The following is a 21,368-nucleotide window of genomic DNA, read 5'->3' as shown; positions in this document are numbered from 1 at the left end:
TAATAATAATAATAAATATATAAATAAAATTAATAATAATTATATATAAGATCACAAAGGTCAGACCTTGCAATTAGCTGGAATTGAAGTTGAGTTTGACAGTGTTCTTGAATTATGTATGGTGCAAGTACTTACATGGTTGGTCAACCATTGATTTTACTTCGTCATTCAGGCATAGATTCATGCATGTTTACACACACCTTCATACAGTCAAAGCTTATGCAGATCTCTTTACCTGGTTAAATGGCGACTTGACTCATGCACTTCCATCTCGTTGCTCTTGAAGTCGTTGAGTTCCTTCCGTATGGCTGCCTGTGGGAGACAAACAGAGCGCCAGAGTGAGATGGGGGAAACAAAAGGGGTTAACTCCCAAACAAACTGCAATCACTCCGTCTCACTCCTTTAGAATGCTTCATGCATCATTTACACATCTTAAGGTCACAAATGATTCGGTCTGTTCTCTTCCTCAAACAGACTCCACTCACTCGCCCGCTCGTCCTTCCTCTCTCTCCCTCCCTCTGGTCTGTGAGACGGAGCAAAAAAACAAAACAAAAGAAAAACCCCGAAACGGCAGTTCTGCTAACGCAACTTGCTAAATAACCAAGATAAGGACTTAAGTGTATTGGCAAATAGAATGAAATGAAGGTATGTTGATGCTCACAGAACTTAGACTTTTAGTGTGAACCCATCCATTTCACAAAGCCATGAAATCTCAACTATTTACCACACCGTTTTTAAAAGACCAATAAGGAAAGCATATCTGTACTTATCTGCATGTGCTTTCCTCTTCTTCAAAATGGTGTTGACACCATACTTCTACTTTCCTTGAAATCAACTTGACACAAGCAGAACTGATGAGACCAAACCACTAAGCTCCACAATGATCTCTTTCGACAAGATGAGTCAAATTTCCAGGAACAGAATCTGTGGCTCAGGCCTTTTTTGATAGGCTATAAGCCCCAGCCGTGCACGACACAGACGGATGATGTCATAGGCATGTCTAATCGACATGACTCAGGGAGCCATCCCATCTATTCTCAGCTCCTGAGAAGGATCAAACGGTACTGGAACAGGAAAACAAAAAACCTGGACCCCTAAATAGCCTTATACGGCAGGAACAAATGTCGCCAGGGCACTGTTGAGGCTGTTGGGGTCCTGAGGCACAGTCTGTCCTCTCATTCTTTTATGCAATGTGGGGGGGGGGGGGGATGGGGGGGTGGGTATTGCATAACACCACGCGGTGCCTCGTGCTTTTCACATGATGAGGTCCTCAGGTGTTGACCCAGTACGATCAGAATCACACTTCTAACACCAACGTCACAGGGATGACGCAGATCCCCCCTCTTGTACCACCCCCCCCAAAAGATTGAGCTCATTAGAAGTCCAGAGCTGTGGCCCCATCGGCCGGCGAACAACAGGAGTGCTTGGGGGGTATTTACTCACCAAGCAGTAAACAAGGCACAGAAAGAAAAAAGAAGACAAAAAAAAAAAAACAACAGCTGAAGTTGAGCTGCCATTAGAGGAGAAAAGAACAAATGGCCTGCATTATTCTCCTGCATGATGTTCTTCTTGACATCACACTGAAGGGTGGAGGAGGTTTGATCCAGAGCAGTCAGCAGAGAGGGACTGGTGCCACGGCAGCAGTTGTTGTTGTTGTTCCGGTGTTGTTGTAGGTACCAAATACGACCCAAGGGGGCTGTGTGTGGATCCACTTCTGGCCGGTGAATGTACCATTTTTTATAATAATAGACAAAAGGAGTACATAATTTAAAAAAGGCCAAATCATTTGAGACCAACCCCAGGACAGCAAATGATTGTAGACTTATGAGGAAGAGGAAGACTTATGATCTTCTTGAAGCGTAGTCAGACTTGAAAGACATGCCATGTAGAGAGACCCTAATCTGCCATTTGACACTGAAATGAGACAGCTCAACTCAGAAGCTGCCAAAGCAAACAACACCCCCCCCACACACACACACTCCTGTCACTACTGGCCTTGTCAGCTGCTGTGAGCCGGGTCCAGGGCTTGTCTGCCCGCCGGTCATAGCCCTCGGCATCAGACACCTCCACATAGTCGCTGAAACGGATGAGGATCTTGGCCTGCCTCAGCTCCTCCACGGTGGGCCTCTGGCTCAGCTGGAACACAAGGAGCAGCGGATTGGAATGGGTATGGATGGACAGAGGAATGGCTGCTTTATTAAAACGGATCATCAAGAGAATCAGCGCTGGACTGAACTACTGGGCTGAGGGTCTCCTCTACATCCACACAGCTAACAAAGCAGACTCAAATATACTCCAATGACTGACCATGTTACTGCAGCTACAAGTAAAAACTATTGTTACTACAGTATCTCCAGCCAATAAGTTAACAACATAACCACAGGACAGGACGGGGAGGGGGCATTGGCGATTATCAACAGTACCAGTCAAAAGTTTGGACACACCTTCTCATTCAATGGTTTTGTAGATTAATATTGAAGACATCAAAACTATGAAGGAACACATATGGAATTATGTAGTAAACAAAAAAGTGTTAAACTAACCAGAATATGTTTTATAATTTTCAATTCTTCAAAGTAGCCACCTTTTGCTTTGATGACAGCTTTGCACACTCTTGGCAAGGTGTGTCCAAACTTTTGACTGGTACTGTATGGTAAGCTCATTTGGACCATGAGCGTAAAAGACAAACAGTGTGTGATGTTTGTGATGACAGGGCACTTACACTACAAAATCCCAAGGTGTTTTGTTTTTCAGCAAGCCAGCAGGTGAGTGGAAAGTGCTGCTATGCAATTTAAGGTGAGAAGAACACGCCCAACACCTCCCTGCCATGGGGTGTAGAGAATCTGGCTCAGGCAAACTCTGTGGGACCAAGGGCACTGAGGACATTACAGTCCCCTGGAGAGACCTGGGAAATGTAGTGCTGTGACTGTCACTGATTTCACTTCGCTCACCCCGGATGAGTCACAGGTTCGAGTGTTTGTTTTGCTGTGAGAATATTTTGTTCATACCAACCTCTTGAAAGATAACAGCGAGCCTTGGCTTACTCTGTGGCCTTGGGGAGTTATATGTTGCATTTTTGCTAGCTATTTTTGTAGTCAAAAAGGATAGAATCGACGGTCGGAAGTTTTTGGGGACCCCTCCTCTTCTCCAGTCTTACCTTTCGTGATAGTCTTCGTTTTATCTCCCTCTTCTCCTCCAACTCCTCTTGCTCGTTCCGTGCTGTGGGAAACACAAAGGGTCAAGGGTCAGCCGAGTGTCTCAGGGCACACATGGCGTGTGTGGGCTGCTTAGGAAATGTTTGAACGCTACTGGAAAGAGAATAAATCACATCATTTGCATAATACAGCTTGTTAACATGCAGCACACACTCCTTAATAATCCACGTTTTGTCATCGTTGCCTGTTTGTCGGGACTGCGTTGCCGAAACAGAGGGTGTGGCTGGCTTTCTCGATCTGTGTTCCCCCCCTGACTCGTGATTCCATGTTCATTCAAGTATCTGTTCATTTTGTATCATTTCATATTTTAAATAGAAGCTTTTTTGTGTGCATTGTTTTGTGTATTTTTCCTCTGGCCACTCATGCCAGGAAGCCAGGTGGCGTGGCCTTTTACAATAGCTGAAGTTGTTTACGTTAGCTAGCTAGCTAATTTAGAGAACCTAGCAAAGTAACCCTACATCTAAATGTATCATGCTAACTAACAAGCTACTTTACCAAGTAAATTTGGAGACGTCTTGAACAAATAAGACACGTTTTATCGAAACAAAGTGTGGAGGTGAGTCACCTTCACTTCAGGACACAGCAATGGGTTTCCAAACCACTCGTTTCAAGTTTGATGCTATATTTTTCGGTTAGCTATTTCTCATATTTATGCTATAGCAACAACTACAAGAAAGGAGCGAGTAAACATGTTTGAAGTATGATTTGTTGGAATATAAGCTCAGTGCACAGATACTCTAACATTGGATTCATTAAAGTTAGATTAAAAGACAAATCACACGCTTCTTAGGGGAAATTGGGTTCAGACCCCCCCCCCCCCATCTCACAATAGAAGTACTCTTATTTAGTCTCACGGATTAATTTCAAGCTAATTATCGCGCAAGAGGCCTCCAGCTTAGAGGAAGTTAAAAGCACAAGGAAGCGAAAGACTGGAAGCATAAAATAGATCAAAACACTACAGTCTGTGTTTAACATACATGCACTCTTTCTACTCTTAGTTTAGAGTTGCAGCCCAAACAGAATAATAAAAAAAAAACACCCAAACAAAACATGCCCATTGTTTATCTTACTTAGGCAGTATATTGTGGAGGTTGGGAGTTGAGATTGACATTCAAGTCCCCCCCCACCGCCCTTCACTCTGCCAATCACTCAGAAGCCTTAGGGAGACTATTGCACTGGTGGTAAATCAGTCTTTGAGGAAAGCAGGCAGAGCCCCAGGCTACCCTGCCTGCCTCTCTCTGATACAGAGTGTGTTTGAGCTACAGTAGGGAACTAGTCTCCCTAGGACAGGTTCCTCAGGGAGCCCCTGCTGCTTTGCTTTATGATGAAGGAGAGCCGAGAAGAAGAGCAAGAAGTATGTATATCAGGGGAGGCTGGTGAAGGCAGAAATCAAAGGATGGGCTCATTGTAATGTATGGAAAGGAATCAGGAATGGTAGGAAACGTGTGTTTGTGATACCATTCCTTATTCCATTCCATGCATTACAATGAGCCCATCCTCCAATTTCTGCCTCCACCAGCCTCCCCTGATGTATATGTATGTGTGCCATTGGCTTAGGGACAAACAGGCTTCTGAAGTAATCAGGTTACTTTTGAGTTTGCTTGCATAAAATACTGATACAAAAATGTAATAATTCTACAATATTATTCTGTATGTGCAATAGGTTTTAATAAAGCGATCAATGGGGTACATTTAATTTATAGTTTACAAGAAATACATTTATAAATCTATAGTCTAAAGTGGCTTCCTCCCCTTTTCTTGTCCTCTCCATCAAAACTGATGTGAAAACACACAGAATGGGCGAAAACAAAACTAGATAATTGCTTTGATGTTGGCAAATCTGATGAAAGAAAAGACAATAACAGGAAGCCATATCAGACTATGGAGTTGCACACCCCATCTGGGGAATTAATGCTGTCCCTTAAAAGGGGCAATCTGGGATTGGCACAAACAATTTTTTTGTAAACAAACACTGTATAGCTTCAAAACATGGTTAAAACTATAATTTTTATCTCATGGATGGTCAGTCATGGCATCCGTATGTATTTAAGAGTGGTAAGATTTCTCCAGCCCCATTCCTCAGCTGTTTACCAAAAAGGTGGCGGGGAGACCGCTTTGTTATTGTTTGAATCCCAGATTGCAGCTTTAAAGTGATGATGTGGTGTGATGCGTTTAGGCTTGTACTCACTGTACGTACGTTTAAGGATATTCCTCTGCTCCAACTCCTCCGCCGTGGGCCTCTGGCTCAACCGCCTGCAGACAAACACAGCCACGGTCAAGTCAACCTCATTGCAAAACACGGTCAAATTTCACAAGAGCAAACAAACGAGGTCAACCCAATAGAAACCAAAAAGCAAAAACAATTGAACTGCAACTAAACTTCATGACCAAACAACCGGACCAAAACGTGATCCTCTACTCAACTGACAGTGATGACCAAAATGTCCGCCGTAGAATTGCTCCAGAACAAAAATCAGTCTAATCAAAGACAAGCACACGTTTCAAGTCCACCCAAACTGTTGAAGGGCTCCAGAGGTAGTTTAACTTCCTCATTTGGCAGGAAAACAATGTTTTCGTGGCTGCTTAAAAAAAAAACTTGACGGGCCTTTAGCACGAAAAGCAAGAGGACGGTGGTCAGTCTCTCTTCCTCCATGTCTAACCAGTGAGTCACTGCTCCTGCTGTCACTTCTCCTTCACAGGGCTTCCGTCTGAGTGACAGCTCCCAAGTGCCAGCGCAAGTGACAGCTACAGCTGAGGCGGCACACGTTGGCACGGGTGGCATAATAAATGTAAAAATTGGCATCTATCAGCAGTCAGATGTGAGTAGAATCTGACTGAATATTTTATTTATATATATATATATATATATTTTTTTTTATTGGAGTTCCAAGTGCTACTCTTTCATATTTTGTGAATATATTTGGCCTTTCATTCAAATAATGGGAAAATGAGGGGGGAAACGATGGCGGGGCGGATTCGAACCCGTGCTGCAGTGTGTGTTTCAGGGGTGGTGTCAGCATGAGTGCCGTTCGGTGTGTGTCACGCTCCGGCACAGACATCATCTGTTCTCGCGCAGCGCGACAGTTGGCGTATTCTAACGCGACGCGAAAAAAACTATAGCGTGCCCGTGCCCCCCCCCCCCCCGCCCCCCCGCGCAATAGAGCTACTATTCAGTTCGGTCAACCGTGATCATCCCTCTTTCATTCAACCGTGATCATCCCTCTTTCTCTCTATCCATCGAGCGACTGACTGCGTCAGAGAGGAGTGAAGCGACAGAAGCGAGCCTGATATTCTCGAACCCTTTGGCTGACCCTGGATCAGGCCGCCGGGAACGCGAAGCCAGCACATGGCTTTCTGGGAACGCTCTGGGTGCCAATCACCCCAGGCAGACAGTCAAGCTAGAGCTGCTAAAATAAACCTCCCACCCAGTCTTCAACATACAGTGAGGAAGGGGGAGGGAGGGAGAGAGAGAGAGAAAGAAAGAGAGAGAGAGAGAGCGAGCGGTGTCAGCTATGAAAAGCTGAGACTGCACTCCTCCTTTCCGTCTCTCTCTATCCTCCGCTCTTTTCGATTGAGTATTATCATCCTTTCACATACAGTAGAGGGAGGGAGGGGAAGAGGAAGAGAGAGAGAGGGAGGGAGGGAGGGAGGGAGGGAGAGAGAAAATTTAAACAGAAACAAAGTGAGAGCAAGTGAGAGAAAGGAGAGTTACGAGACAAAAGAAAGAGAGACAAGGCTTTTCTTCTCCTAATTCACGCCTTTATCTTCCTTTATCGTTTCTCCAAAGCTCTGGAAAAAAATGTTGTATTGTCGCAAATCATCTTCTTTGACACCCTATAGTGCCTAAAGTGACTAGCCCAGTAGCCAAATACAATATGACACACAAAGGGCATGGAAAATGCGTTTTAATTGATTTGAGCTTTTCTTTGTCTTCATATCTAGAAACCCAGCGGGTTAAGTACCGGTACTATAGCATTAAATGACTAAAGGACTGTGTTGATCGTGTGTTCTAGACAGACGTCTAGCTAGCTACTGTACAGTGTCGCCGTCCCGCAGTGACTGAAGTTACAGTCGCTCTGATTCGCTCGTCTCCTCTGGTCTCGTTTTTCGATTGGGTGCACCCGTCCCTGAGAAAAATCTAGAAGGTGAGTTTGCCGGAGGTCGCGGCATCTCAGCAATTCTGTTACGACTCGTCAAACGTCGTCTCATCATTCTGCTGATCCGTGTACACACACACACACACACACACACACACACACACACACACACACACACACACACACCTGGCTGAAGCACGGACCTCAATAGCACCTCAGACAGTCTGACTGACCCCCTTCACTTTTCACAAACCTCATCATCCGGTCTTAGTCATTGTTATTGTCATCCTCCATGCTGCACTTCACGCCAGCCACAGCCATTCATCCCAATGATGGGACATGAGGAATTACACAAGGTCTTATGAAATAACCAATCTTATCCTTCCTTGGTCGTCCTTGGAACAAGAAGGAGAGCAGAGAGAGAGAGAGAGAGAGAGATGCCCCTCAAATTGGATCATCATCATCATCAGTTCTGATTGGCCTGCCATCAAGGCTACGTTACAGAGCACAACGCTCGCGGCAAATAGCATGAAATTGGGAATTACGCTTCGCGTGATGACATTGCGCGAAGGGCAGCGCGCAGGGAGGCGAGGGAGAGAGGGGCGTTTGGGGAACAGGACGCGCCGCGCCTTCTGGGAGAGCACCATGCCACGTGCCAACCACGACGACGGGGAATACCGCCGAGGTACTGAAGCCGCCGCCTTCTTCGGTTTGGGCTCCCTCGCGGCTTACACATCTGTGATACATCCACGCTTTCTTCTCCCCTTTCACTTACCCGTCCCCTTATCCTCCAGTACAGGACATGTTTCCAAAGGGCAGAAACTAACAACATATTTCACTAGCCCATGACGATTATAGGGTTAACGATCTGTTAGTAGAAGCTATGAAGAGTCTAATTATAATGGGTGTGTGTTTTGCTATGTGTACAGACAAGGTGAATGGGACCTGATTTGCTAGCCTCATACGGGTTGGTACTGTTTGTTACTGCTGGGTTAGTCTCACCAAGTCAGACTCTCCATTTAAATGGTGCATCCGACACACAGTGCCGATGGGAGGCTGGTGCATCCGGTGATTTTCACCAGCTACACCCAGATTCGACAGACAAATAGAGAGGAGTGCTTCAAATGGAGGCAGGGATTTCAGCCAGATTTTTCTTCTTTTTTTTTGTTTGAGAAATGTATGATTGAATACACACTGGTCACCTGTGAAATACTGGCATCGAAAATGTATTCGGCTAACTCCGTGTTTTTGTTTCCTGCAATCTGTGCACATGGGTTTGTAAACAATAGCATGGGCGGAGGAGGAGGGTCATGGTGTGGAGTCTACTGCAGAATGTTGGATGTGGACTTGCTTACAACTTCTGACAGCACTTTTTTTTTTTACATCAAGCGCCCCCAGAATCTCAACCGAGAGAAGAGATTCTGGGATGTGAGATTACTGCTGTGTGTGCATGTGATCTCTACAGTAAGTAGGGGCTGGCAAGTGTGTTACCGCAGTGTGTGTGTGTGTGTGTTTTCAGTTAGTATGGGCTGGCGCGAGTGTTACTGCTGTGTGTGTGTGTGTGTGTGTGTGTGTGTGTGTGTGTGTATGTATGTATGTGTGTGTATGTGTGTGTGTGTGTGTGAGAGACTGCTGTGTGGAGGAGTGGGGTGGTAATGCTTTGGCACATATCACCGTGGTGATTCAGAGAGCGAGGGAGGCAGGCATGCAGTGGGAAGAAAGGAGAGGGAAAGAGAGCGAGGGAGGGAGGGAGGGAGGGAGGGAGACGGAGAGAGATGATGCATTGCCGAAATTAGGTCAGCTCCGTTTTTCAGTAGCACTCTTAACGAGACGGAGGGCTAATCTTCAGCTGCCGCCCAAAAAATTAAAAACATAAAATAAATTGATGGAAATGTGTTTTGATGAAAAAGAAAAATTTGAAAAAAAAAAAAAAAGGTTTACGTGTTGCCTTTCAGAACCAGATGGAAAGGAGTTGCTTCGGTGTGAGTCATAGGCAGTTTGTTAGCTAGGATACAAGACCATTTCCAGCAGATAAAGTGCCATATTTGGGCATTGAGAACATTGCTTCCTACATCTGTCTTATACAGAAGCTTACAGTAAACAACCCATTCATAGCACATCATAGCCCGTCTATGGCACCATACAGACCTCTGACAATAGAAATGTAGCTCAAATACAGAGCAGGACACACCTGTCTAAATGACACAGGAATTGAGTTAAGTTTGATTCCCTGACCATCTAACAGCTTTGATAATGCATTGACCAGGAGTCTGGTGTCACTTTTAACCCCGTCAGTCCTGGATGTCAGGGTGGGGCTGTGTGCATCTCTCAGTCAGTCTGTATGAGGGGAGAGAGTGTGTGTGTGTGTGTGTGTGTGTGCATCTGGTGTGAGCATTCATTTGAGAGTGAGTGTGTGAGTGTGTGTCTGTATGCATGCATGCGAGTGTGCATCTGGTGTGAGCATTCATTTGAGAGTGAGTGAGTGAGTGAGTGAGTGAGTGTGTGTGTGTGTGTGTGTATGCATGCATGCATGCGAGCGTGCATCTGGTGTGAGCATTCATTTGAGTGTGAGTGTGAGAGCGTGTGTGAGTGTGAGAGTGTGTGTGTGTGTGTGTGTATGTACCTACAGTACGTATGACGCACATCTCACCTTGTGAGTTTGGTGCCTATCTGCTGCCTGGACTCCACCCTCTCCTCGTCACTCTGCATGGGCAGGATGTTCTTCTCCTCCAGCTCTCTCTTGGACGGACGGTTACTCAGCTTGATGGCCAGAGAGTCTTTCCTCAACACCTTCAGAGCCAGGGTACCTACAGTACAGAGATGCCATCTGTGGTTCAAATAACTGGAGTACTGCATGTGTTTCTGGGTTGACACAGATCTAGGGGGGGGGGGGGGAATGCAATACTGACCTCAGATCAGTGTCTACATGCAATTGTGTGTGTGTGTGTGTGTGTGTGTGTGTGTGAGAAGGTACTTCTCAACAATGACAAAATGACTAGGTGATCCTAGATCATGCAATTTCATGTGTGTGTGAGAAAAGGTACAAAATAGGACTTAAACCCCCCCTCCCTTACTTGTAAAGAGAGAGTCGTCATCATCGTCATCGTCTTCCTCATCCGTCTCCTCATCCTCGTCCTTGTACATGCTGGGCAGATCCTCGTAGTCCGACTCGTTGGGCATGTTCTCCTTGTCGTCCTCGCAGTCGATGATCAGAGACGGGACCTCCCTTCTGTCCAGCAGACTACACTGACCAGAATGCAATGCGGAGCTGAGAGAGAGAGATGGAGACAGAGAGAGAATAAAGTAGATAGTGATAGTGTGTGGGTAAGGACATAGTTCCTCAATAATAACCACCAACCAGGACCTCTCCTTTCAATGGTTGCCATATAATTACCATGGATACAAGTCATGGGATATTTGAACGCTTTTTCATGTTTTGTGACCTGATAAAGGGCAATCAGGGGTGAAGGGGAAAGCCTTGTAGATCAGCTATCTCCCCCTAGAGACTACAATCTTTGTGCGTTGAAGCACTAAGCACAGGGACCGAATTGACAGCCCTGGTTGACATTGTGTTGACTTTCTATTGATGGGACCGAGGTATTTCTAGATATCCTTAAGGCAGAAATGTCCGGTTTACAGCCACCGACACGGACACACGCCACAGGTCATCTTCGGAAGAATTCCATTAAGTCCCTTAAGTAAGATTGGTCCTTCTTACCATTTGATCCAAAGTAGTCAATTAGCTGGATCAAGGGGACTGGGGGTTGCATACTGCAGTGCGTACTGCAGTCGAGAGAGAGTGGGTTTCAAATCCACTCATCAGACCGCCACACGAAAACTCAAGCTGTGACAACCCACAAGCGCCCCCCTGCTGTGAGAGACTACGGGGGGTTGTCGTGCAGCTCACCGTGAGAAACACGCAAAGCTACTACTCTGAGGGACACAGAGTCGTTAGAGGGAATGTGTTAGTGTGTGTGTGTGTGTGTGTAATCGTGTAAGGAGATCACCTGTGGTGAGGCGCCATCACACTCATGCATACACTAGTACAGACTCTAAATAATCGACTCTGCTTTAACCCACTTGGAGCCCAATTTAAAATGTATATCTAAACAACATAATCATATTGGCTCTGTTCTGTTCCAGTTCCTGTCATTGGAATAAGACATACAAATCCTCCACACGAGTGCATTCCAATTCCTGTGCCAACTGACATTTTTGATGAAATTGAGCATGATTGGCTAATCCCTGATATGCCTTCATGGTCTCCATGGCTATGATTACATAACAACCGAACCCCGACATTCCTTGTGCCAGCGTCCATTAGAGGGCAGCTGTGGCATGTGTGCCAGGCTGGTGTCTGGAGGGCGGTCGGTCACAGACACACACAGACACAGAAGTAGGCCATGGTGCCCACTGGGGACGAGGCGAGCTAGGTCAGACCTCTACATCAGAACCACATGGCAGGAGTCTGACCTGACCCCAATAACATCAGGGGGCCAGGTCCTGCTCATCACAGCCTACTGTACGGCAACGGGGCTGTTCAGAGACAGGAGCTGGCATACAGGTGGAACAACAGGTGGTCCCACATATGTTAAAACCTCTGTTTGTTTAACCAACGCACCACAGCCTCATCTAAGGACAACTCCATTTCTATTATTTAGTCTACATCTTTTATACTTTAAAACTTGTATTTATTTTTATTTGTATGTCACACATCTTTGGTAGATGTCTTGAATTTCATTCTTCTATAAAACACCCACGACAAAAATATTGGCGATAGTTCTCCGCATAAACAAAACGAACCCATACAGCTTGCGGCCAAGATGCCAAAGTGGCGTCTCACCTCTCAAACCTCTGCATGCTGAGGGCCAGGGTTTTGTTGAGTTCCTCGATGATGCGGCTCGGGGTGTGCATGCCACCGTACTGCAGCTGGAGCGGGTGGCCGTGGCTCTGGTGGCCCGAATGCCCGTGGTGGCCCGAGTGACCCTGATGACCTTGGTGACCTTGGTGGAGCGCGTTGAGGGCGGCGAGCTGCGAGGGCAGCAGGTGGCCGTGGTGGGGGGGCGCGCCCTGAGGAGGGGGGCACTTCTGGGAGAAGCTGCCGAGAGGCTTGGGGCACTGAGAGGAGGAAGAGGAGTCCAGCCCTCCCTGAGGCACACAGATCATCACCTTCTTGGGAGGTAGAGGAGGAGAGAGCTTGCCTGGCATACATGGCAGCTTCATGGGCTGGCAAGAGTCTGGAGATGGAAGGAGGGAGGGAGGGAGGGAGGGAGGGAGGCAGGGAGGGGAGTGTAGAGATAAATAGAGACATTAAAACCTAAATCCTGACTGCATGTGGTCATTAAAAGATCCCGCGGCACTCATGGTAACAGTAGGGGTGGTAACCCCGGACACCTGGCTACATTCCCAATCTGGCCCTCATACCATCATGGCCACCTAATCATCCCCAGCTTTCAATTGGTTTATTCTTCCCCTCCCCTCTTCCCCTGAAACCCTGAACAAATAAATATGTTCTCTTTATATCTGGCAAATGTATGTGTAAATAAATAAACAAAAAAATTCCCATAAATGTACTGTTGGATTCATGACTTTAAAGCCTTAACAAAGAAATATTATAAGATTTTAGGCCAAATCTTTAGTTAATAAAAATAACGGATGTTCTCTTTTTTGTTCTTTTCATTTCAGGTCAATTAAGATGTGCCGTCATCCTTTTCTGTGATTATTTACATGCTTATGCCTGTCTATTTTGTAATTATGTGCACCCTTATTGTACCCACACCGTCACCTACAGCATAAATATGTCACTGAGATGCAGTGACTACGTCCTGACGAACGCAACTTAGTCGATAGATGTCTACAACAAATTGTTTGTCTAGTTCCGTTATTTTAAAAAATTAGCCCCTGAAGAAATAAACGTTTTTTTGGACATTTCCATCGTTTTTTGTTTACGACTATAAACCTGGGAAACCGAAGAGCACCTTAACCAAACTAACACTCATTAAAATCTGAGAGCGCACAAATGATTATGTTCTATTCCCCAAGCTGGATTGTAAACGAAGTGGACCAGCCGGAGACGTGGCCGAGTGGAGGGGCTCAAACCTGATTGGGTGGTGGGAATTAGAGCAGGGTAATGCCACTTCCCGCTGACTGACAAGAGAGATTGAGGGTGACAGACAGATAAGTCCATCTGACCTGGCCAGAGGGGGACTTAATGAGACTAATCTCTGAGACATCTGCAGGAGGTAGAATTTGACCACACACACCTATGCGCATGTTTGGATTATTCCACTGTAAACTGTCAAAACAAAACTCTTTCATTGTGTGAGTGTGTGTGGATGGATGTTTTGGAGGCCATTTCAGTCAATTCACTAATCAAACATGATTGTTTTATACAAATGTTCTCACTTGTTGACAGGTCTGTTGTATAGAATAAAACCTAGACATGTCCACTAACTGGCAGTGCCTTGATCTTAGCAATACACTTTTGCTTAGTTGAGGGGGGATCAGGATAGCTTTTTTAGGATTGAAAGGTCTTTGGCAAATTCACAATGCCCCTTCTCTAGGTCTAAGCTTAAGGGGACCATCAGCGGTACTAGGGCCTCTACTCATAGTGGTGTGCAAAACAAGTTTAAAAGGAGAATTTAAATTCTATATTATTAGTATATTTCTCATCAGTCTACCGTTGGAGGAGGAGGGGGGGGGGGTTCACCTGTGCTATGGTTGGGCATCCTGGAGAAAGGTTTCGGGGGGAGTGCGGGGGGCTGTTTGTGGTACAGCGGGGGCTTGGCGGGGGTGTCCTGAATGTCGCCGGGGAAGGCGACGGATTTCTTGGAAGGCAGGACCATGGACGACTTCATGTCCTGAGTGCAGACGCCACCATCCATCGAGGACCGGAACTCGACAGTAGCTAAAGAAGAGATATACAAAACACCATTGGACAAAATGTTGGGAGAATATTAGGTTGAACCCCGGATCTGAGAAGTGAAGAGAAATCAGATGCTGCATCATTAGCCATGAGTCCCTCTCTCACACACACACACACACACACACACAGGATGATGACAAAAGGTCTAACTTGACCCAGTGACGCAATTTGTGAAAATTAAATCTAAATCTTGGATAGAAGAGAACAAACCAACCAAACCCCAAACTCAAGAACCTTCGAGTCAGCCGAGCAGGGCGATTAAACTCGGCTTCTGCTTCATTCACTGCAGAGAAAACGCTCTCAAATTGGCCTGCATCAACTGCTACATTCCAAACATGGATTGGAATCATTCGTTGCTTGATCACACAAAACAAATGGAGAGCACAACAAAGACAGTTGTTTTATACACACAAACATTTTAATTTGCCCAATCTGGATGACTGCATGCCTAACCATGCAGTCCATGTTAAACATCCTGTGGCGTTGACTAGGGGGAAGTAATAAACACTGCATCACTACGGCCATGAAGCATATGATTCACACAAACACACACATGCACACTTCCAGGTGTGTTTTGTTCCATCATATTCTGCTGTGCCAACCTTCAACTGAGTTCCTTGTTCAAGACAACAGTGAGACAAGAATGACTCCTTAACCCAAAGGGATGTTCAAAGAAGCCTGGTGCCTGACAGCTGGCTTCCTATTGACCTCTTTCTCACAGAGCATCCAAAATGTGACAAAAAAGGTTGCATAATGATGCCTGTGGGAGCATGGCATCCCTGGAGGTGTAGCTGGAAGACCCTGTGGGAGACCAGACTGATGTCTGTCCTCTCTCTATCTTCTGCTACCATCTGATGTAGGGAAAAGTCCCAATTCATGGCTGCGAGTTGTGAGTCTACCCAAGCTGTACTTTCAATAAGTCTACGTGAAGTTTTTCTTCATGCACACTTTAGTCAAAAAGATTGTCCGATGGACTGCAGTTAGACTATATTAAAACAAATTTAAAAAAAACACTTCTGGAAGGAGATCAGTCAAAAAATATCTTCTCATGGAGTCTGACAAAGACTTGTCTTTGAAGACCCAAGAGTCAGCTAGAGTGGGTCTGAGCTGAGGGCTCCCACTGCTCCAAGGATAGGGTTTGAGAGGGATCAGACAAATCATCCATCTTAGTTTTTCCAAATGCCATCAATGCCAAGGGAGAAACGCAAAAACTATGGTGTGCGGTCCGCTTGTGTACCCCTCACACACAACCCGACATGTGCACTAGTTCACTCCCACTGGATGGATTTAAAAGCACTGGATCGGTGTGAGCATGAGCCTGAGAGAGCTTCCAAAATATACTGTCGGCCTGCCTTACACAACCCTTTTTACACTATTTTACATAATCACTTGTTACGTCCACGGAGATCGAGGGAACGAGTGAACACTTTGGGAAAAAATTGCAGGGAGAACTGCAGCCTGCTCAAGTTTTCTATTTCCATAAACCTACTGTACACAACTACTGTATGTTAGTGACAGCATTTGGAGTGTGGGCACCGCATCAAATCCGGGCACATGCAGCGCCACTCAAGAGTGTCAGCCAGTTAAAGCCGATTACACCCCGGCAGCCAATCAGATGAGAGATTATCACATTTTTTGGGGCCGATGGGATTAATCAATTTTGCATTTTTTTTTCTCTCTCCCCTTCCTAATCTGCTTTTCCTTTCAGATGTCAGCGGAGAATGACTGAGTGACTTTGAACCAGACACAGAGCAGCTAATGACAAGTCTCGTAGGACCTTGTGTGTAAGCAGCAACACAAAGAAGCCCTTCGTTCACTGTTCGACACCTAATCAAGTCATGCATCTCGTATCACCTCAGCTTGTGATCGAGGGTCCGTTCCCTTCTCTTCCTGTCCTACCATACAGGCCACTCGGTGTGTAGCGGAGGTGATTTGGAATCAATGCACTCTTGATGAGGTAGCCCTGCCTGAGACATGTAAACTCAAGTGTCGCCCCTCGGACCTTGAGGATGTCCTCTTGGCCTAATGGTAGACGCTTGTGTCTCTGTGAAAGACCTGGGTTGGAAACCCGCACGTCACACTAGCACCGGCTCTCTGCGTTTGGGGTTTCAGAGAATCACACAACATAATGGAGCGTCAGACGAGGATTTCACTGTTCTCTACCATCACGTCGAGCACCAGTGACACAGACACAACTTAGCTAGTGGAACAAATCACCTCGATGGAGGTTCACCTCGACCCCCTTACCAGCAAGTCATAACAAATCATCCAAGGCAGCATTTATATCACTGACGAGAATGAAACACAGTAATGTCACCCCTGCAAATGAAACTGGAGCATGCAACTCTCCAGAGAACACTGGAGCGGTGATATAAAACAACAGATCCAGCATATGACTTTGAGTCCTTAAAAACAGGCCAATCCTGAGACAGCAGATGTATTGGATATACTGGTAAGTGACAGCACTGTACGTACCCATTAAGGGAACTGGCTGTTCCTCTAAAGCAGTCTGTCCTCAGAGAGGAAGCAGGACATTTTAGATCGCCCATCAGCTCTCCTCTAAATACAGCCCTAAATGCAGCTTCTCTCCAAAACCCTGACAGGAGCCAGCTGACTTGCTCCTTCCTCCACTATGTTGACCGACAAGGGAAGAGCCCCACTGTCTGTCAGCTCCAAGCACGGTTTAGATAAAACACTTGTGTAGCTCTGGATACGTTGTCAGCCAAATGAATAGAAGAATAACCCTAACGAAAACAAATAATCACAATCTGCGAATCTTATATTTTGAGTCCTACCGCTTTCGACTGGATGATATCGATCCACTCAAGATGATTGAGAAGGGGGAGTACATGGATATGTTATCAGGGTGGAATGCATCATGAATGGAAGTCAAATTAGTAATGGGCATTGGGGTTTGAGATGAGCAAAACATCATGACATTCAGATACATCCGTTCATACGTGAAGTCAGTGTACACTTGTACTATTGCATCCAATAAACTGCGTTTAGGAGGATTCTCACTGAAGGCAGCTCCCCATCATTTTTTCTTCTGAACTCACCTTTCTCAAAGATCTCTTTCAGCACGCCTCTCTTGATCAGCTCCTCCCTGCTCTGTCTCACAGACATCTTCCTCTCCAAAGCTGAGGGGAAAACAATTATTTCAATAAACGTTGAGTATTGCCATCACAATCTTTTAACAGTGTTGGTTGTTTGTAGAGCCAATGGGGCGATTAGGAAAACCTGGACAAGGATTATGTGAGGATCATCATCACCCACATAATCAATTAGTTATTATTGGCAGTTTTCCCTCGACTTTGACTGCTATATCTAGTGCTCACTTGGCTCTATACACTACAGTGATTAGCAGGCATTGGGCCAAATACTATAACAATTGGTGCTCTCAGTCATGGGTCCATAGTTAAATATGATTAAGGGCTAGCACTTTCTTCAGTAAAGTGTCCACAAACACCACGCCACCCAGATTTTTCAGCCACAGCCTCCATCAGGGTCCTTGGTATTAAACTGTATTATATCTATTTTTAAACTATACTCAGTGAGTGCTGGCTCTTTTTCCATATGTTACTGTCAGCCTATAATCACAAGAGGCCATGCATCTAGCCAAAACAAATAATGAAGGCCTTGAATGAAAAACTTCATTCCTATATTCTTCTTCAATTCAGTTAAATAAAGGCATTATTGACATTTGTCTGTCCTTTTTGGTATTTGTGCTCATTGTGATGTAATTACTCATTACATCACATAATTGTTGTGCAATTATTTCTTTATAAAAAAATATATATGTTTTTTTTTTTTTTTTTTTTTTAAATGGCATCATTCGCAAAATTCACATCAGAATGAACACATATCTATCAAAAAGGGACCCAACAATAAGGACAATAAAGCGTTTTGAATTAAATCCTGTAGAAGAATTTAGGAATGGGTCAAATGCGCATTGAAATGGCAGAACACTTCAAGGCATCCGGTCATTGTGAAACACCATGATTGACGGAGCATGATCATCATATGTCAAACCAAGGTTGCTCTTCCACACCTGAAGGCAAATGGTTTAAGCATCATCTTTAAGAAGAATCAAAAAGAATAAAGGCAGTGGTAGTGCAATAACACCTCCCAGTGAAATGCATTATGTACGAGCAAGCATGTCCCAGAGCTTCTGCTTCTATTTTTAGAATTCAGCAGTTGAGGGACTTAACATTTTCAATCGCTGGGGCTGAACTGAGGCAGTTTAACGTCACGTTAGTAATTTAAAAATCTACCCCTGCAAAGGAACCAATTAAGAATGTGAAATGAGGATCAGCAAGAACACTTGAACACTCTGCGCAAGAGTCTCCCTGCAGGCCCTAGAGCTCTTGTTAAAAGTGAGATTGTGTGTGTGTGTGTGAGAATGTATGCTCAAGTGAGTGAGCATGTATGTGCATGTGTGTACAAGAGAGGCTGAGTTAGTCCAAGCTCGAACCAAAGGAGGTGGGGTGAGGCAAATGCTAAAACACCTTCACTGGAAATTAAATCAGACTTGAATGCTCTCTCCCCTCCACTCAGTCATAACAGTGGATTAAAAAAAAAAAAAAAAAAAAAAAAACACAGCTTAGACTCCAAAGGCAAAGCACATGAGAGAATTGCTCAAATGTCAGAAACAGTGCACCTCTAGGGGAAGGTATTACAAGTGACTCTGTTTCAGTGTTCCAAAATGTCACAGGAGAAAGTTATGATCAAACATTATGCTCCATTATCAGCTCCACAAGGACATCCATTTATTTATATATATATATATATATATATATATATATATATATATATATATATATATATATATATATATATATATATATATATATATATATATATATATATATATATATATATATATATATATATATATATATATATATATATATTTAGGAACACCTGTACGTCTTCTCATGGCGGAGGTGGTGTAATGGTGTGGCGAATGTTCTCTTGGCACACTTTGGGCCCGTTAATACCAATCAGTCATCGCTGGAATGCCACAGCCTATTTGAGTATTGTTGCTGACCATGTGCATCCCTTCATGGCCACAACTGACCCATCTTCTAAGCTCTTCTAGGCTGTTTTGAGAGCAAAGGAAGGCCTTACCCAGTATTAGTATAGTGTTCCTAATAAAGTGCACTCGTGCTCGTACGAGTGTGTGTGTGTGTCTAATATATATATATATATATATATATATATATCCCCATAACTTCAAAGGCTGCCCCCGAGAAGCTAGTTTCATATGGCCTGGGAGCCATGTGATGGCCGCTGTGGAGTGGAGCTGGTTTGGGGAGTAATCGTCAGCAAAGTAGCCCCGTCCCAACAGAGCCACCTACTGTATGCTGGAGCCAGAGAAGCCAAATTTAGGATGGCGTGCAAAAAATCTAAACCATGCAATTTGCAGAAGCCGCCTGGGCATCTGCACCATCTGAAAATAATATGGGGCTAGGAGCTTGGAAACAGCCTAAAGTATATTGCAAGTAACTTCATACAAGCCCGGAAGTGGAGTAGTGAATTAATTATAAAAGCCTCCCACCTTTGTGCATATACCGGGTGGCCAAGAGCAAGTTCGCGGAGAGACATGGGAAGTGGCCCAGTTTCATGGATGAGAGATCGAGTGGAGGAGTGTGTAGTCGTGTGTGTGTGTGTGTGTACAGTACGTGGAGTAGATCAATAGTTCCTCTCTCTCTCTCTTGGTGTGAAGATGGCCAGGGCTTTGGCAGTGTGTGTCCAAATGGCCTCATTTAATAATGCACCAATCGTGTCCTCTAATTCAGGATGTGTGTCCACTGGTACAGATTAAATGACTGAGACAATGAGAGGGAATGAGGGAGGGAGGGCTACAATGGAGATAATAGGCAGAGGTATTGTTTTATTCTTTCTAATATTCTTTGTACTCTTGGTTTTGTCTTCTAAAATCTCAATTTGTCACCGCAAATTTGCTTTAGGCTTTCCATCTTACTTACTTCAAATCAACAGATACAAATGTTCTCTGATTGATAACAGTGTGCAATATTCCTCCCCCAATATGCCTCCCTAATAATGCCCTTTCTTGGCTTGAAGAACATGGAGGGAAAATCGGGCCAAAGGTTGTTGTGTGTCTGGGAATGTCGTAACATGTTCCGAGATTACATTTAAATTTGACCAAAATGAAAAAAGTAATTACCAAAAGGTTTATGACATAACCCTGCCTGCTACAGCATGGGATATGTACGGTTACGCAATAATGCCACTGGTGAGCGTTAGCCAGCTATGTCTTCAGGTTTGACACAAACAAGCTGTTCAAGAAAACAGGCAGAAAATTGGTATTAGACTTGCAAATTAAGACATGCATTGCCACTTCATTTGTTATGAATTGTTTACTGTCAAAATTGAGGTTTTGGATTGTTGTCGGGAAACAAATGTTTGTTTCAAAGTGATCCATGTAGCCACTGAAAAAAAATATGAATAAAGGAATAGAGATATTTGTTTATATACAAAAGATCATGCAGAGGGCACCACACCAAAACAGTCTGCATGCAAGTCCAAATTAGACTGGGGCTCAGACCAAACACGGTCCTTTGTAGATAACAGCAGACTAGCCTGGTCAGCCGACCAGCCTCGTTTAGCTCCACACTCTCATTAGCAGCCAGTTTCTAACAAGGTCACAGATTCCTGGTGAAGTGAGTGTGTGTGAGTGAGTGATGGGTCAATCAATGTTGCCATCCAGGCCATCAAACAGCCAATCTCTTTGTTAAGAGAGACACACATTTTGAGACCAATAGAATCACGGCACCCCTAGATCTCATTATCCAGTATCCAAAACACTTGGACTTACTATACCTCTTTCTGTCTGAGACACAGGCATGTCTTACAGTCATGCAAGACATAAGCTGACAATTTGGGCCACAACAGGATAGGATTTTGGGTTCTGGTTGGCTTACAGCCAACATCGCCATCATGTTGTAGCCTTAATTCTAGGCTCACATAAATCTGTTATGGCTCGCATAAGGGCTTTACACACTACAGGGCTGACTCGAACCATATTGTGCCTGGATAAATTCCCTTCACATTGTCCTTTACAGCACTGCTTCTGCAACTATAGTGGATGAGTAACCAGGCCAGCCC

At 44.8% G+C, this 21,368-nt stretch overlaps 1 protein-coding gene across 1 annotated transcript in view; it reads right to left on the bottom strand.

The window, feature by feature from the left end:
* Positions 1-231: 231 nt before the first annotated feature.
* Positions 232-21,368, bottom strand: part of LOC310818580 (phosphatase and actin regulator 1-like) — a gene marked incomplete at both ends in the record, with an annotated part of 29,664 nt that continues 8,527 nt past the window's right edge. The window contains 9 exons of the mRNA XM_083689570.1: positions 232-308; positions 1,992-2,136; positions 3,158-3,219; positions 5,404-5,468; positions 9,963-10,119; positions 10,387-10,580; positions 12,156-12,549; positions 14,022-14,219; positions 17,297-17,377. Of these exons, the coding sequence (XP_083545696.1) occupies positions 232-308; positions 1,992-2,136; positions 3,158-3,219; positions 5,404-5,468; positions 9,963-10,119; positions 10,387-10,580; positions 12,156-12,549; positions 14,022-14,219; positions 17,297-17,377 (1,373 nt within the window). The remainder of the gene's footprint in view (positions 309-1,991; positions 2,137-3,157; positions 3,220-5,403; positions 5,469-9,962; positions 10,120-10,386; positions 10,581-12,155; positions 12,550-14,021; positions 14,220-17,296; positions 17,378-21,368) is intronic.

This window comes from Argentina silus, assembly GCF_951799395.1.
Source record: "Argentina silus genome assembly, chromosome: 18".
Classification (NCBI taxonomy): Eukaryota; Metazoa; Chordata; class Actinopteri; order Argentiniformes; family Argentinidae; genus Argentina; species Argentina silus.
The sequence above is the reverse complement of the archived record's forward strand: the minus strand, read 5'-3'. Positions and strand labels throughout refer to the sequence as shown.